This window comes from Rhinichthys klamathensis, unplaced genomic scaffold, assembly GCF_029890125.1.
Source record: "Rhinichthys klamathensis goyatoka isolate OS25496 unplaced genomic scaffold, OSU_Roscu_1.1 h1tg000336l_1, whole genome shotgun sequence".
NCBI classification, from domain to species: Eukaryota; Metazoa; Chordata; class Actinopteri; order Cypriniformes; family Leuciscidae; genus Rhinichthys; species Rhinichthys klamathensis.
Genome location: NW_026606850.1, coordinates 731,751 through 747,768, shown reverse-complemented (window position 1 = coordinate 747,768; position 16,018 = coordinate 731,751). Strand labels below are relative to the sequence as shown.

General features: G+C 36.9%; 1 protein-coding gene across 1 annotated transcript in view; it reads right to left on the bottom strand.

Moving 5' to 3' along the window:
• Nucleotides 1-5,017, bottom strand: part of mcoln1b (mucolipin TRP cation channel 1b) — a 329,868-nt gene extending 324,851 nt beyond the window's left edge. The window contains exon 1 of the mRNA XM_056272388.1: nucleotides 4,770-5,017. Coding sequence (XP_056128363.1) covers nucleotides 4,770-4,991 — 222 coding nt within the window. The 5' untranslated portion in view covers nucleotides 4,992-5,017. The remainder of the gene's footprint in view (nucleotides 1-4,769) is intronic.
• Between the last annotated feature and the right edge of the window lie 11,001 nt (nucleotides 5,018-16,018).

The window sequence follows — 16,018 nt, the reverse complement described above, 5'->3', positions numbered from 1 at the left end:
CTGAATTGTCTATGTAATTTACTTTTCCTAATTGAATATTCTGCTCGTCACCATTGTTGAGATGCATAGACTGAATCTTGACGTCTGTGTGTGCCTAAAAGAACGATTTTTTTTTTTTTTTTTTTTTAGAAAACAACTTTTAAGATTATCCTGTAGATATCCTTTTATATTATATCTAAAATTCTGGATATTTTTGCAGAATCACAGTTATGCTGTAACCAACAACATAAATCAAAAACATAAAGTTCAAATGATGATTGTCATAATATAACCAACACCATCAGATCACTTTTTTTCTTTGTTCATCTGGCAGTTATAACTCATATACATCAGCCAAACAAAATCTAAAGTTAATAATATAAGGGTCAAGAGCCCAACTAAAGCAAACATTGATCGCCATAACGGTTGCTTACAATTTGAGATTTTCTCCTTCAGTGATTCTTCATTGATTAACATCAGGTGTCTTCAATAATGCTCAATCATCACTCAATCAATCACTTAATTATCTCATTAACTTTAACACTATTGAGTGTTAATTTAACACTCATTTTAACACTTTAACACTCTTGAGTCTGGAGTCAAATGAACTCTTAGGAAAGTTAATTTAACACTGAAGTTTTTGCTGTGTGAGTTCATGGGTGGAATAAAAATATGGCAGGACTTTTACTTTCTGACCCCTGGACTTTCCACCTCTGCCGAATTGTGTTGCACAATGATGAATAACTCCGCCTATTTCTCTTGTTGAATAATTAACAGGTTTTGTTGTAAATTCACTACCCGAACAAACATGCAATATTTTCAATCTTTTTTTACTCGTAATGCATTTTATTTTCACAGATATGTTATCAAAGCCCTTCAAATTAGATTAGAATAAACATAGTGAATGTTAATGCTGAATTTGTATTTTCATGCATTAACAGCCAAAATCTGCTTGAATCAGGCAGCGTTGTAACATGTGGCCTACATGATAATTTGGTAACACTTTACAATTATAAAAAAGTTTTTAGACAAACTTTAAGTTCTCTTGAAAAAGCCTAACTAGAAAGTTTGAAGTAGTTTTAAAAGCTTGAAGTTTGAAGGTTTTCAATTGGAAAGTTTTAGTTTAGTAAGACAGACTTTGTTTAGGCTAGTAAGAAAATGTAATTTTGCCAAAAGAAGAACTTTTATTTCAAGTAAATGTTATTTTTAAATCAGCTTCAGTGTGATATTTAACCATATTATCATGCTTAACACTGAAATTTGAATAATTGTAATGCGATGATCAGATATCTAAATCAGAGAATATCATATGTTTGGGCGGTTGACGGGTGGATTATTTATTTTTAACAGCGGATTCGTGGGACTCAAAGTGCACCAGATTAATGAATTTATCTTTAAAATGTACAAAATTTTCTTACGTGGGGGGCATGCCCCCGGACCCCCCTAGAGGTACCGAGATCCACCTACAAAAATACTGTGGGTAACACAGTAGACTATATGATGGTCTACGAAAAATACACATTTTATTATCTTATTAAAATACATGAACAGGATTTTACCACCTCCGCCTCATTTTAAGCCAGGAAAAAGCCTGCATGTGCAGTATAAAGTAGCTACTGCACTGTAAAAAAATGTTTGTTGACATAACTCATTATTTTGTGTTATCTTTTTGCATGGGTTTTTTTTAGTTTAACTAACTTATTTCGAAAAGTGTACCTGACAAATTTGGAAAGGTTTACCTGACAAATTATAAAGTACAATGAACTGATTTAATTTAGTTAAGTAAACTTTGAATCTAAGTTCGGCCAACTAAAGTTAAGTTTTCTAAACTACATCCAATAAGTTCAGCCAACTAAAGTGTTTTTTTGAAAATCGAATTTTAAGCCACCATTATGGTGATGAGTGTTTGCTTAGTTGGGCTCGTGGCCCTTAAACTGATAACATTAGATTTTATTTGGGAGTTGTTTCTGAGTTATAACTGGCAGATGATCAAAGAGAAAAGGTGATTCCTATGGTGTCGGATATATTTTGACATAATCATCACTTGAGAATTTTTTGTGATTGTATAGCAAACGTTTTTCAGCATTTTCAATATAGTCCAAAATATTTCTTAAAAGTTTTTCTGATCAAAACACTCTGAAAAATCATTTTATTTAGACACACTGACATCAATAATCAGCCTGTGAATCTCAACAATGGTGACAATAATAAAGCATGTTGCAGTGTATTTTGGGTGCCACCAATCAAAACTCACTCATGGCTCCCATCATGCATTGCGGTATGAATAAATTATGATCTGAAATGTCTTAGTAATATCCTTTTCCTAATTAAATATTCTGTTTGTCACCATTGTTGAGATTAATACACTGATTCTTTATGTCTGTGCTTAAAAAAAAAGAAGTTTTTTTAGGCACAAAATCTTTTTCTTTTTTTTTTTTATTAAAACAACTTTTAAGAAATTCTTTGGATTGTGTAGAAATTTCTAGATCTTGTACTGTAGAATCACTGTGATGTTGTAATCAACATTACACATTTAAAGTCAGAGATTAGGCTCTAAATGAGTTTTGTGATGCAAGTCAAGTGATGATTATGTCAAAACATAACCAACACCGTCAGATAATCTTTTCTCTTCGATCATCTGGTAGTTATAACTCAAGTACAACAGCCAAAACAAAATATAACGTTAACAGTTTAAGGCGAGACCAACTAAAGCAAACACTAATCAACATAATGGTGGCTTAAAAAATAGATTTTCTCCTTTGGTGAATCTGCTTGTTAACATCAGGTGTCTTCAATAATGGTCAATCATCACTCAATGAATCACTTAATTAGCTCTTTAACTTTAACACTCCCAACTTTAACAAGCCATATAAACTCCCAGGAGAGTTCATTTAACACTGGAGTTTTTGCTGTGAATAATTCTGAAAAAAATAATTTTACTAATGTTCATTTGCACTTATGAATTTAATGTATGATTTATTTTGATATTATTTGTTAACACAAGACTATAAACGCTTATTATGAACTAAAAACTCGCAATATAAAATGTCACAATTACTCTGTATCAGTCTATTTCTTCTGAAGACACGTGTAAGGTCCAACATGGAAAATCATCCGGTTTCCACTGGCTTCTCTCGAAAATTCTCAGAGAAAAAAATGATTCAGCGAATCATCTTGAGCGGTTCATTTTAACGAATCGCTCAAATCCGCCCATTATGGATTAAATCTGACCATGAATAAAAACTAAAGCGGCTAGAATTTTTTTTTTTTGTGTAATTTAATGAATCTGTGCTCATATTGTAAAAACATTGTTGAAGTTGAGGATTTATTTTTGAAGCGGTTTTAAAAGCTTGAAGTTTAGGTTTTAAGACCATACAGTCTACCAGACAGCAAGATAGATAGATAAATTAAGTTTAGTTTAATATCAAAGCATTAGAGTATAATTGAAGTAAAACCTGCAGAAATTGTAGTGCAGTTGTTTCAACTTACATTTATAAGTTAAAATAACAAGTATATTTGTTAATTCAACAGAAAAGCTAGTGCAGTTGTTTAAACATACATTTTTGAGTTAAAATAACAATCTGACTTGTTCATTCAACTTTCAGTCTAGTTGAGAACAAGAAAACTTAAAATTTCTTGTTGTCTGGACAATCTAGTTATCTCTACTCAAAAAAATAAGTTGAAATAACTAAATTGCTAAAATATTTTTTACAGTGTGGACAACTTTCTGTTTCTTTCTTTCTTTCTTTCTTTCTTTCTTTCTTTCTTTCTTTCTTTCTTTCTTTCTTTCTTTCTTTCTTTCTTTCTTTCTGTTTTATTGCTTTTAAAATAAATAGCATATTAAGCCAATTAAGCAAAAACCTGTCAACAAAAGTCTGAAGAAAAAGAACTGGTATTACACTTGACATTCTGTCCCCCTCACTTTTGAAATGATGGCTACGCCCCTGGTCTCAACCCCATACCAAGATATGGGACTTCCTGCTGAGAATGATGCAAAATGACGATTTTTACATCATTGTAAGCAGGAACTGCAACACTGAAATCCTTATTTCTCCCGTCTCAGGGAAAATGAAGGAATAATGCACTACCATTTTACTCTGAAAGCTTCTTTCACGGTTTGAAAGCGATTACAGCACAGAAACTATTTGTAGTGACATGTCACTTTGAATAAGTGCTAAATGAGGAATAATGTAATTAATATCACAAATGTTATCAGTCAACAAAAGTAAAAAGCAAAAGTGTCCAATTACACAGGGTTAAAGAGATTGAGTAGCATTTAACTGATTTAAATTTAATAATTTGAAACGCTTTTATCCAAAGCACCTAATAAAAGAACAATAGAAGCAAATGCAGCATAACTGCATTCATGAGACCGGCTACATGCAAAATACAATAACTTTAACTAGCCTCCTAATATGAATAAATCTACAGTGAATGGATGTGATTTGAAACAAATCGTGATATTTTATCACAATAAACGGCATAATACAATAATGCATAAAATAATGCAAATAATATTATTTATAATATTTTTTTTTTTTTAAATACATGATTAATTAAATAAAAAACTATTTAATGAGGGGAAAAAATTAGGCCTACTGAGCACACCTTTAAAAATCTCTGCATGTGAGCGCATTAAATGACCACATGCTTTGATGTTTTTATTATCAAGTGCAACGAGTTTCAGACCTTTTTAAGTGTGACTACAGTGTCTAAATGATATTTGAGGCTGCTGCTGCTGCTGTATACTTGACATATGAATGCTGGAGCAGAAAGGGTTAATGTTGTACCTGTACAGTGACTAAGACGATCTTCAGCAGCTGAAGGACCAGTTTGAAGGGTTTGCGGCCTTTCGCGTGGTATTTATCACAGGGGCTCATGAAGAAGTACTTCAGCTTCCTCCTCAGGGCTTCCTCCTCTTCCTCCGGCCCCCGAGGGCCCGTCACACACACGTCCAGGGAGGGGGGGCTGCGGTGACACCCGCCGTTCAGGTCGCCGGAGCCGTATCCCATCACGGGACTCAGCAGCCGGTCCTTCTCTGAGGAACACACACAGTGCAACGGGTCATTGGCTACAACAACAACTAATGGGTAACCTAAATATATATTTTTTATTATCTTATATAAATATAGTAGGGCTGTGCAACGATTAATCACATCCAAAATGTGTGTACTGTGTATAATTATTTTTTATATATAAATACACACACATGACATGCATGTATTTGAGAAATATTTGCATGTATATATTGTTTATATAATTTATATCATGTATAAATATAAATATTTGATATATCAATATTTTTTTCTTAAATATATGTGCATGTGTGTGTTTTATATATACAAAATAATTATACACAGTACACACATATATTATGCAAACACAATTTTATTTTGGATGCGATTAATTGTTGCACAGCCCTAAAAAATAATATTAATAATAATAATAATAATTATATAGCCTAATTATTACAATTTTGCCATTTTGTTTCTTCACTGCTCTTAGTTTTTGTTTTACTGTTTATGAACCTGCTGCTAAAACATGACAATGAGGCTCGATAAATGTAGTCGAAGCAATCATTTAACCTCAGACACATGAAAATTAAAACGACAGGCAAAGTACAAACACCTTCATCAGATGCTCTCACCACAAGCGCTGTCAAAATAAAAGTCCCAAAATGACCCAAGCAGGAAGCATGTATTTTTGACTGTCCTTGCATATAAAAATACAATGTATTTAGTACCATAGAAAAGCAATTTAAAATTATCACTTTTTATTTAGCATTAACCCTACATAACGAAAACATTCATGATTCATAAGGAGGTTTTGTTGAAATAAGTAAAAACACTGTCAGTCCCACTGTTTAACACAGATCCCAGATAGCAACATTGTTTCGGCCCAGATCCGGCCCACATCTGGCACTTGTGGGATGCGGATCTGGCCCACATGCAGCGTGGAATGACGGCCCTTGGGTGGCCCACTCCTGTTTGCCAGATCTAGGCCACAAGTAGGCCATAGCAATGCCACATGTCAGCCAAGAGCAAAGAAATAAACCAGAACTGGGCCTTATCTGAGCCACAAAATCTGTGTATATTAAATATTAAGTAATTGCAGCCTTAATAAGCCTGTTAACAAGCAGAATCACTGAAGGAAAGAAGAGAACAGAAAAAGAGACGAGCAGAAACACAAGAACTACAACTGACTTCAGACACAGTCTTAGATGAAATCACTTGAAGATAAAATAAGACATTAAATCTGTGAAGATCTCAGCAGAGGAGGATTAAACAACTCCACAAACAGCATTACCAGCTTCACTTATTACTAACCAGACTGACTTTTATGAGAAATAACAGAGGTTTAACTATAATGTGTTTAATTTGAAGTCACCATAACAGTGATTAGTGTTTCCATTAGTTGGGCTCTTAACTCTTAATATATCTTTTGTCTTTTTTTTTTGGCCGTTGTGACAGTATGTTTAGTCAAACACATTTGCAGCAGCAAAGAAAGATAAGGTGAAATAAGATCAGGTTATAATGGTTACCTGTTGATGGTTTAATAATCATCATGGAATAACTTGATTCACTGATGTCTTTGGAATCTAACAATTGTGTTGATCCATTAATACACAGCATAATCCCCAGTTTTAAATTAACACTGCTCAGTGTTTATATGAGTCCTCACTCAGAGAGTGTTAAATTAACACTGAAGCGGTGCTGAAGTTAATGAGATCATTAAGTGATTAATTAAGTGATAATTGAGCATTATTGAAGACACCTGATGTTAACGCAGAATCAATGAAGGAGAAAATCGTAATTGGTATGTTACCATTATGGAGATCAGTGTTTGCTTTAGTTGGGCTGTTGCCCCTTAAATCATTAACTTTAGATTTTGTTTGGCTGCTGTACCTGAGTTATAACAGCTGGAATGAACAAAGAGAAAAGGTGATATGATGGTGTTGGTTGTGTTTTAACATAATGATCAAATCAATTACAAAAAAAAAAAAAACTTCTGAAAATATTTCAGGTAGCCACATACAGACATCAAGAATTAGCGTATGAATCTCAACAATGGTTACAAAAAGATCACCTCTGAACATAAGCTCATTATTTATTCATGCAGCAATGCATGATGGGAGCCATGAATGAGATTTGATTGGTGGCTTCCAGAATACACTGCAAAATGCTTTATAATTGTCACCATTATTGAGAGTCACAGGCTGGTTCTTGATGTCTGTGTAAAAAAAAAGAAGAAAAAAACAGTTATGTATGTGATTAAGTTTTAAGAAAGTATTTGGATTACATTGTAAAAGTTACAAACATTATGCTTTTCAAGGACAGTGCTGCTATAATCAATAAAGCAAACGTAACTCAGTAATTGGGCTCTATATGAGTTCAGTGATTCAGGTCAAATGATTGTGAAATAATGATAATGTTAAAACACAACCAACACCATCATATCACCTTTTATCTTTGTTCATCTGGCTGTTATAACTCAACAGCCAAACAAAACTACAGTTAATAGCTTAAAGGGTCAACAGCCCAACTAAAGCAAACACCAATCTCCATAATGGTAACATACCAATTACGATTTTCTCCTTCAGTGATTCCGCTTGTTAACATCAGGTGTCTTCAATAATGCTCAATTATCACTCAATTAATCACTTAATTATCTCATTAACTTTAGCCCTGCTTCATTGTTCATTTAACACTTTCTGAGTGAGGACTCATATAAACACTGAGGAGTGTTAATTTAACACTGGGGGATTTTGCTGTGTATTAATGGATCAACACAATTGTTAGATTCCAAAGACAGCAGTGAATCAAGTTATTTCATGATGATTATAAAACCATCAACAGGTAACCATTATAACCTGATCTCCTTTCACTTTAGCTTTCTTTGCTGCTGCAAATGTGTTTGACTAAACACACTGTCACAACGGCCAAAAAAAGACAAAAGAAATATTAAGAGTTAAGAGCCCAACTAATGAAAACACTAATCACTGTTATGGTGACTTCAAATGAAACACATTAGAGTTAAACCTCTGTTAATTCTCAATAAAAACTTCTGTAGAAGTCTGACAGAAATAAAGTCAGTCTGGTTAGTAATAAGTGAGGCTGGTAATGCTGTTTGTGGAGTTGTTTAATCCTCCTCTGCTGAGATCTTCACAGATTTAATGTCTTCTTTTTTCTTCAGTTGATTTTATCTAAGACTGTGTCTGAAGTCAGTTGTAGTTATTGTGTTTCTGCTCGTCTCTTTTTCTATTCTCTTCTTTCTTTCAGTGATTCTGCTTGTTAACAGGCTTATTAAGGTTGAGATGACTCCATATTTAATTTACACAGAATTTGTGGCTCAGATAAAGTCCAGTTCTGGTTTATTTCTTTGCTCTTGGCTGACATGTGGCATTGCTATGGCCTGCTTGTGGCCCAGATCTGGCAAACAGGAGTGGGCCACCCAAGGGCCGTCATTCCACGCTGCATGTGGGCCAGATCCGCATCCCACAAGTGCCAGATGTGGGCCGGATCTGGGCCGAAACAATGTTGCTATCTGGGATTCCTCACTTTCCTTCTTTTTCACTGATGAGTGATGTTTAATGGTATATTTATCACATGTAATAATCACACACACACACACACACACACACACACACACACACACACACTTAATATATCAAGATTTAGGACAAACAAATGTAAAAAATCCACACTTACATATATGCATTTGTCAGACACTTTTATCCAAATGTATATATTTTATCAGTTTATGCATTCACTATCAAACCCATGACCGACTGTTTGAGATGCTTCTAAATTATAATTATATTTCCAACTCCAAACATTTCAGCATTTCAGTGAAAACTATAATCTAAAAATGTACATGATTTAAGAGCGTCTCAACAAATATATATTTTGTTTTAACAACAAGTGTTTGTTTCTTTTATTGCCATTACTGGTGTTTTTTTTATCATTCCTGCTTCTTATTAGTCTTTTTGGGACTGATCTGTTGGGAATGTTAGCTATATGTAAAATAGGCACCTAAAACACTTTAAAGATAAAAATCGCGAGCTAACCAACACCCAAAACTACCAACACCCGCCTTTTATTTTGTATTGAATGCCAGTCACATACAAATAATAAACATGATAATAATCCAACATTTAGTGTAAAAAAATATTAAACAAATATAGACTACAACAAATAGGAAAAGAAAATATACAGTGTAATTTATCAAAAAATAATACAAGTAAAAATGATATCATCATATAAATAGCATAAAAGCTTCACAGAGACCTCGTGCATTTTGCTTTATTTTTCAACCCAAGTAACTCAATATAATTTTTCATATCTATCTGAAATAACAAAAAGTTGGGTTTTCCTTAAGCCCATTTTGTTTATGTATATGGTATTTCCCCATAATCAAACAAAAATTAACAATAAAGGCCATATTTAGTTGTAATCTTTGTCTATTCAAATAAAAAAAACATATTTTTCAGAAAAGTAAACTTTCATCCCTAAGCATTTACAAAGAAAACATTCCAAATCTACCCAAAAAGTTTTGGCTAAGATAATACACTCAGCTGAAAATTGCATTTTTAAGTTCACTTATCTGTTCTAAAAATCCGTTCAAAAAATGATGACGTCACATTTTCATACTGCATGAGGTGCTGCTTTAACGTTACGTCAATTCACTTCAGCACCAAGGGGGGAAATCCATCCGCCGGACACTGAAGCCTCTGGCGCCGCCCACTGTAATAAAAAAGATGCCTCTCCAACATAAATATTTGTAGTGACCCGTTGCACCTAAAATTTTTAGTTGGCCCAATTTAAGTTGCGGAAACCAACTTTTTGTGTTGTGCTGATACCCCTGCATGTAGACTGAACTTGAAATAGAATGTTGTGTCAATTAAATATTTTCTGTTGACTAAACATAGCTTGTTGGGTTTGGCCAACTAAAGTTAAGTTTTCTAAACTACATCCAATACGTTCAGCCAACTAAAGTGGTGTTTTGAAAATCGAAATTTTAAGCCACCATTATGGTGATCAGTGTTTGCTTTAGTTGGGCGTGTGACCCTTAAACTGTTAACATTAGCTTTTGTTTGGCAGTTGTATCTGAGTTATAACTGCCAGATGATCAAAGAAAAAAAAGATTCTGATGGTGACATAATCATCACTTGAGAGTTTTTTAGTGATTCTATAGCAAATGATTTTCAGCATTTTCAGTATAGTCCAAAATATTTCTTAAAAGTTTTTCTGATCAAAACACTCTGAAATTTTTTTTTTTAGATACTCTGACATCAATAATAAGCCTGTGAATCTCAACAATGGTGACAATAATAAAGCATGTTGCAGTGGCTGCCTCCAATCACAACTCATTAATGGCTCCCATCATGCATTGCGATATGAATAAATTATGATCTGAATTTTCTATGTAATTTACTTTTCCTAATTGAATATTCTGCTTGTCACCATTGTTGAGATGCATAGACTGAATCTTGAAGTCTGTGAGTGCCTATAAGAAAGATTTTTATTTTTTTTTAGGAACAACTTTTAAGAAATCCTTTTTGTTATAGCTAAAATTCTGGATATTTATTCAAATTCACAGTTATGCTGTAACCAACAACATAAATCAAAATCATAAAGTTAAAATGATGACTGTCATAATATAACCAACACCATCAGATCACTTTTTTCTTTGTTCATCTGACATTTATAACTCAGATACATCAGCCAAACAAAATCTAAAGTTAATAATATAAGGGTCAAGAGCCCAACTAAAGCAAACACTGATCACCATAATGGTGGCTTAAAAATTTGATTTTCAAAACACCACTTTAGTTGGCTGAACTTATTGGATGTAGTTTAGAAAACGTAACTTTAGATGGCCGAACCCAACAAGATATGTTTAGTCAACAGAAAATATTTAATTGGCACAACATTCTATTTCAAGTTCAGTCTACATGCAGGGGTATCAGCACAACACAAAAAGTTGGTTTCCGCAACTTAAATTGGGCCAACTAAAAATTTTAGGTGCAACGGGTCACTAGAAATTTTTATGTTGGAGAGGCATATTTTTTTTTTACAGTGTGTAGCAGACCATCACCTGCTGTTAGCATTACATTGACTCCCATTCATTTTGGAGTCACTTTGACAGCGAATAACTTTACATCTGAGGCGTTTAAAGACTCCATTTGTCCATTATTTATTTCTAAAGAAACACGACAATGTATAAAAGCCTCCATTACCTTGTATCTTACATTATGGCCCCGTAGAAGCAGTTTTTGTAAAAATAGGCTAACGATTGCGTCATAACCACTCGACTCTCTGTCGCACAGTAGAGAAATTACCGTATAGACAGAAGTAGAAGCTCGCAGGCAATCAGGGGGACGTGGAGGCATAAAGTCTGATAAAGTCGAGGGAGAAGCCCATAGAGAGTCATAAAGTTGCTCCTGCTGCTAGAGCTCATGGACAGCTAATACTCACTCTCTCCATCTCTGCGAGATTCGGAAGGGAATTATTCAGATTTATCTCGGCACAGCTACTAGAAGACAGACAGGTTGCTCACGTGACATTACATCGTCATTACGTTTGAGCCTGCGCAGTACGCCTAGCGATCAGCTTTTAACGGGCTTCAATTTTCTCCGTTGAAATCAATGGGGTCGCTGTGTCCATTTATTTTACTGTCTATGTTCAGCACTTATATAACGATGTGAAAATAAAAGTGCCTGCAGGAAAATATAAATACAGTAGGCTACACAAAAATTAACTTCGACAGAAAGTCCTCCTTAAGATAATGTTTCTGATTCTGCTTTAGCTTCAGGTGCCATCAAACGGGGTCTCTGGTCGTAATCAGTCGCAAATCCGTCTACACTCTTAAAAATAAAGGTGCCAGGAAGAACCAAAAAGGGGGTTTCACAGCGATGCCATAGAAGAACCTTTTTTGGTTCCCCAAAGAACCTTTCACTGAAAGGTTCCTTGAAGAACCATTCTCAAAGGTTCTTTAAAGAACCTATAACAGTTCTTCATGTCACTTTATTAGGTTCTTTGTAGAACCATATATGAAAAGGTTTTTTGACACCCATGGTAAACAAACATCACTAAGCAAAATGATGTCCAAAAGACGTCTTTTCAACGTCTTTGTCACAAAAGTCGGACGTTGAAAAGACGTCCACTGAGGAGCCAGAATGAAAGTTTTTATGACGTCTTTTTTTGACGTTTTGTGCACGTCCGATATAGACGTTCATGGACCCTCTTCGTACAAGTTTAAAAACTAGTTCAAATGTGGTCATTGTGGACATATTTTTTTACATCATTTATGGTCTCATTTAGACATAATTACTTTGACTATTGCTGTCAGATGATCTTAGTGAGAATTAGCAGAGGTTTAGATGTTGATATTTGTTTCATTTGAAGTGTCACCATTGTGGTGATCAGCGTTTGCTTTAGTTGGGCTCTTGGTCCCCTTTTTTTTACTTTAACTTTTCTTTGGCTGCTGTAACTGTGTGTTTGTATAACACAATTGTTGTGGCAGAGAAAGCCAAGATAAAGTAAGATCAGGTGTTATCAGCTCATTGTTGATGATGATGAAATCATCACAAAACAAGCATCTAATGTTGTCAGATACTTTGGCATTTCTAGTCGCCTATATCTTTTGGAACTGTAATATTGGCACCAATAGTGTTTATATAACTTATTTAGAGGTGGATAAAAATTATGTGCATACAATGTTTAGAGCAAATGTATCATCTTATCACACAGACATCAAGATTTTGCATATGATTCACAACAATGGTGACAATAAAAAAATTATTGTCATGCTGCAATGCATGATGGGTAGCTTTCATAGTTCAAAACTCATCATTGATTCCCAAGAATTTTTGTTTTTATTGTCACCGTTGTTGTGAATCATATCCAAAATCTTGATGTCTGTGTGTGACTACATGATACATTTGCTCAGAACATGTGCACATGCTTTTTATACTTTCAAAATATGTTTTATTCTATTGGCACCAATATTGCCGTTTCATAAGGTTGGTGTTTATGAATGCCAAATATAAAAAAAATTCAAACTAACATTTGTTGCTTGTTTTGTGATGATTATGTCATCAACAACGAGCTGATAACACCTGATCTTACTTTATCTTGGCTTTCTCTGCCACAACAATTGTGTTATACACACAGTTACAGCAGCCAAAGAAAAGTTAAAGTAAAAAAAAAGGGGACCAAGAGCCCAACTAAAGCAAACGCTGATCACCACAATGGTGACACTTCAAATGAAACAAATATCAACATCTAAACCTCTGCTAATTCTCACTAAGATCATCTGACAGCAATAGTCAAAGTAATTATGTCTAAATGAGACCATAAATGATGTAAAAAATATGTCCACATTGACCACATTTGAACTAGTTTTTAAACTTGTACGAAGAGGGTCCATGAACGTCTATATCGGACGTGCACAAAACGTCAAAAAAAGACGTCATAAAAACTTTCATTCTGGCTCCTCAGTGGACGTCTTTTCAACGTCCGACTTTTGTGACAAAGACGTTGAAAAGACGTCTTTTGGACATCATTTTGCTTAGTGATGTTTGTTTACCATGGGTGTCAAAAAACCTTTTCATAAATGGTTCTACAAAGAACCTAATAAAGTGACATGAAGAACGTCCTGGTTGCGTATGCAACCCACCGTTCCCTGAAGGAGGGAACGGAGGACGTAGTCGACGTCGACTGAAATGGGATCACGCTAGGGAGCCTATTGTCTTCGAGCAATTTAGAACGAGCCAATGCACATTGGCGTGCGAGATATGCATCTCACACTCCGCCCCGCGGCGCGGGTACAAATACGGAAGTAGATGCACGCACCATTGCTTTTCGCTGAGGAGCCGAGCGTAACTCGGAGTCAGCGGTGGTCCAGCGATAGTGGCAAGGGGACTACGTCCTCCGTTCCCTCCTTCAGGGAACGGTGGGTTGCATACGCAACCAGGACGTTCCCTTTCAGTCGTGAACGTCAGACGTAGTCTACGTCGACTGAAATGGGATCAACCATTGAAAACGCCACTAAAGCTGCCACCTTCCAGTGCCTAGACAAAAGCCTCCTGATCCTCCCGACCTTTTTACCGGAAGAGGATAGGGCTTAGGCCAGGAAGTCACTGCTGTTCCACAAGACCCACTCAGTTAGACTTGGATAACACTGGGAAAGCGTACCCTGTACATGGAAGGAAGGGACGCTGCGGAAGCCACATCCTGCCCGAAGGGAGGTAACCTGTGGAGAATACACATATGAACTGGGCAGAGACCGGGCAGTGCAACATATGGAAGGTCACTGGGGAGGCTCCAGCCTATACAAGGGGGGAGACTCAACCAGCCAATGACAGCAGAGCAGGCTCTGCCGAGGGAAGACACGGGCTCACCGTAGGGAGCCGTACCGTGGAAGAATACACATATGGGATCACCGTAGGGATCACAACATATGGACCCAGCCTAACACAGGTTCCACACTGCTTACGAGTGGTAGGCCTAACACCGGGCGTTCCGCCACGTCTGATGTCGGAGGGGTGCGGAGGAACTCAACAGGGTTCGGATAAGGGAACTCTACTGGAGCAACATGGCGCACGTATCCAGTCCATAGGAGGGGAATGGCGCAACAAGCCGACACTTCGAACCGGGCTCATGGTGAAACTGGCTTCATATGAAGGGAGCCCACGGGAAGCCGCGGTTCGACTTAGGTGTTGCCCAGCCCCCAACTCTAGAATATCTGTCAGCGAAGCACTCTGTGTCAACGCCTAGGTGGGAGCAACACTCATAAAAGAGGAGCTCACCACGTAAGTGGACATGAGTATCTCGGGATTTTCACCAAGATAAGGCAACCACATTCAGTGGGCCAACCTCGCTTGGAAACAGCCTTCCCTCTCTGCTGACTTCCTTAACAGATAAGAGCTGGTCTGAGGTCCTATGGCTTGCATTCTGTACACGTATAACCGCGATGAAGCGGACGGACAGAGAAAGCCAGGGCTGGGTCTGCCTCCTCCGGGGCAGTGCTTGCAGGCTCACCACCTGGTCCCAGTTTAAGGGAGAGGTAGGAACCTTGGGCACATATCCAGGCCGGGGTCTCAGCTAATGAGAGTTAGCCGGCCCGAATTCCAGGCACAAGTCATTGACCGAAAGCGAGCAAGTCCCTACCCTCTAGTAGAGACAATGCGAGCAGGAGAACTGTAAAATACAGATTTTTAACTCACTGCCCGCAGTGGCTCAGGGGTGGTCTCTGCAGTGCAGTAGCACCAGAGATAGGCCCAAGAGGATAAAGAGGGACGCAGGGATGACCCTTGCTCCCTCAGGAACCTGACGATCAGGACGTGCTTCCCATGCTTCTGCATATGATGTTCGTCATCATATTGAGGGTGAAGGAACAGCCTACTCCAACCCAACTTGCAGGAAAGAGAGCACTGAAATGACCGAACGCTCTCAGGATCTCCTCAGGAGAGAAGACTCATTCAATGAATAGGTTCCACTTCTAACTTAGCGAAGCACAACTGCCTTATCTTAAGGGGGTGCTTGCAGAAGTGATGGTCACTACCACATATCCTTGTGGTAACCACCTGAACCTCCACGTCCATTTTTTTTTTTTTTTTTTGAACGCGGGTGCCATCATGCCCCATCCCCAAAAAATATTCAGGGGAAGTCAGGAAGGCTGTCGAGGGAACTAGATCTGGTTGGGCCAATAAGGGGCAACTATCAGACCTGTTCCACTCCTGACTTAGCACAGTAGGTGCAAGCGACCTGCGCACTGCTCAACACTAGATGTGAAAGTCACTGAGCTTCAGGAGCATCTCTGCTCAACACTTGAGTGTGATAAGTTCACTGAGCTTCAGGAGCATCTCTGCTCAACACTTGAGTGTGATAAGTTCACTGAGCTTCAGGAGCATTTCTGCTCAACACCTAAGTGTGATAATTCACTGAGCTTCAGGAGCATCTCTGCTCAACACTTGAGTGTGATAAGTTCACTGAGCCTCAGGAGCAACTCTGCTCCACACCTAAGTGTGATAATT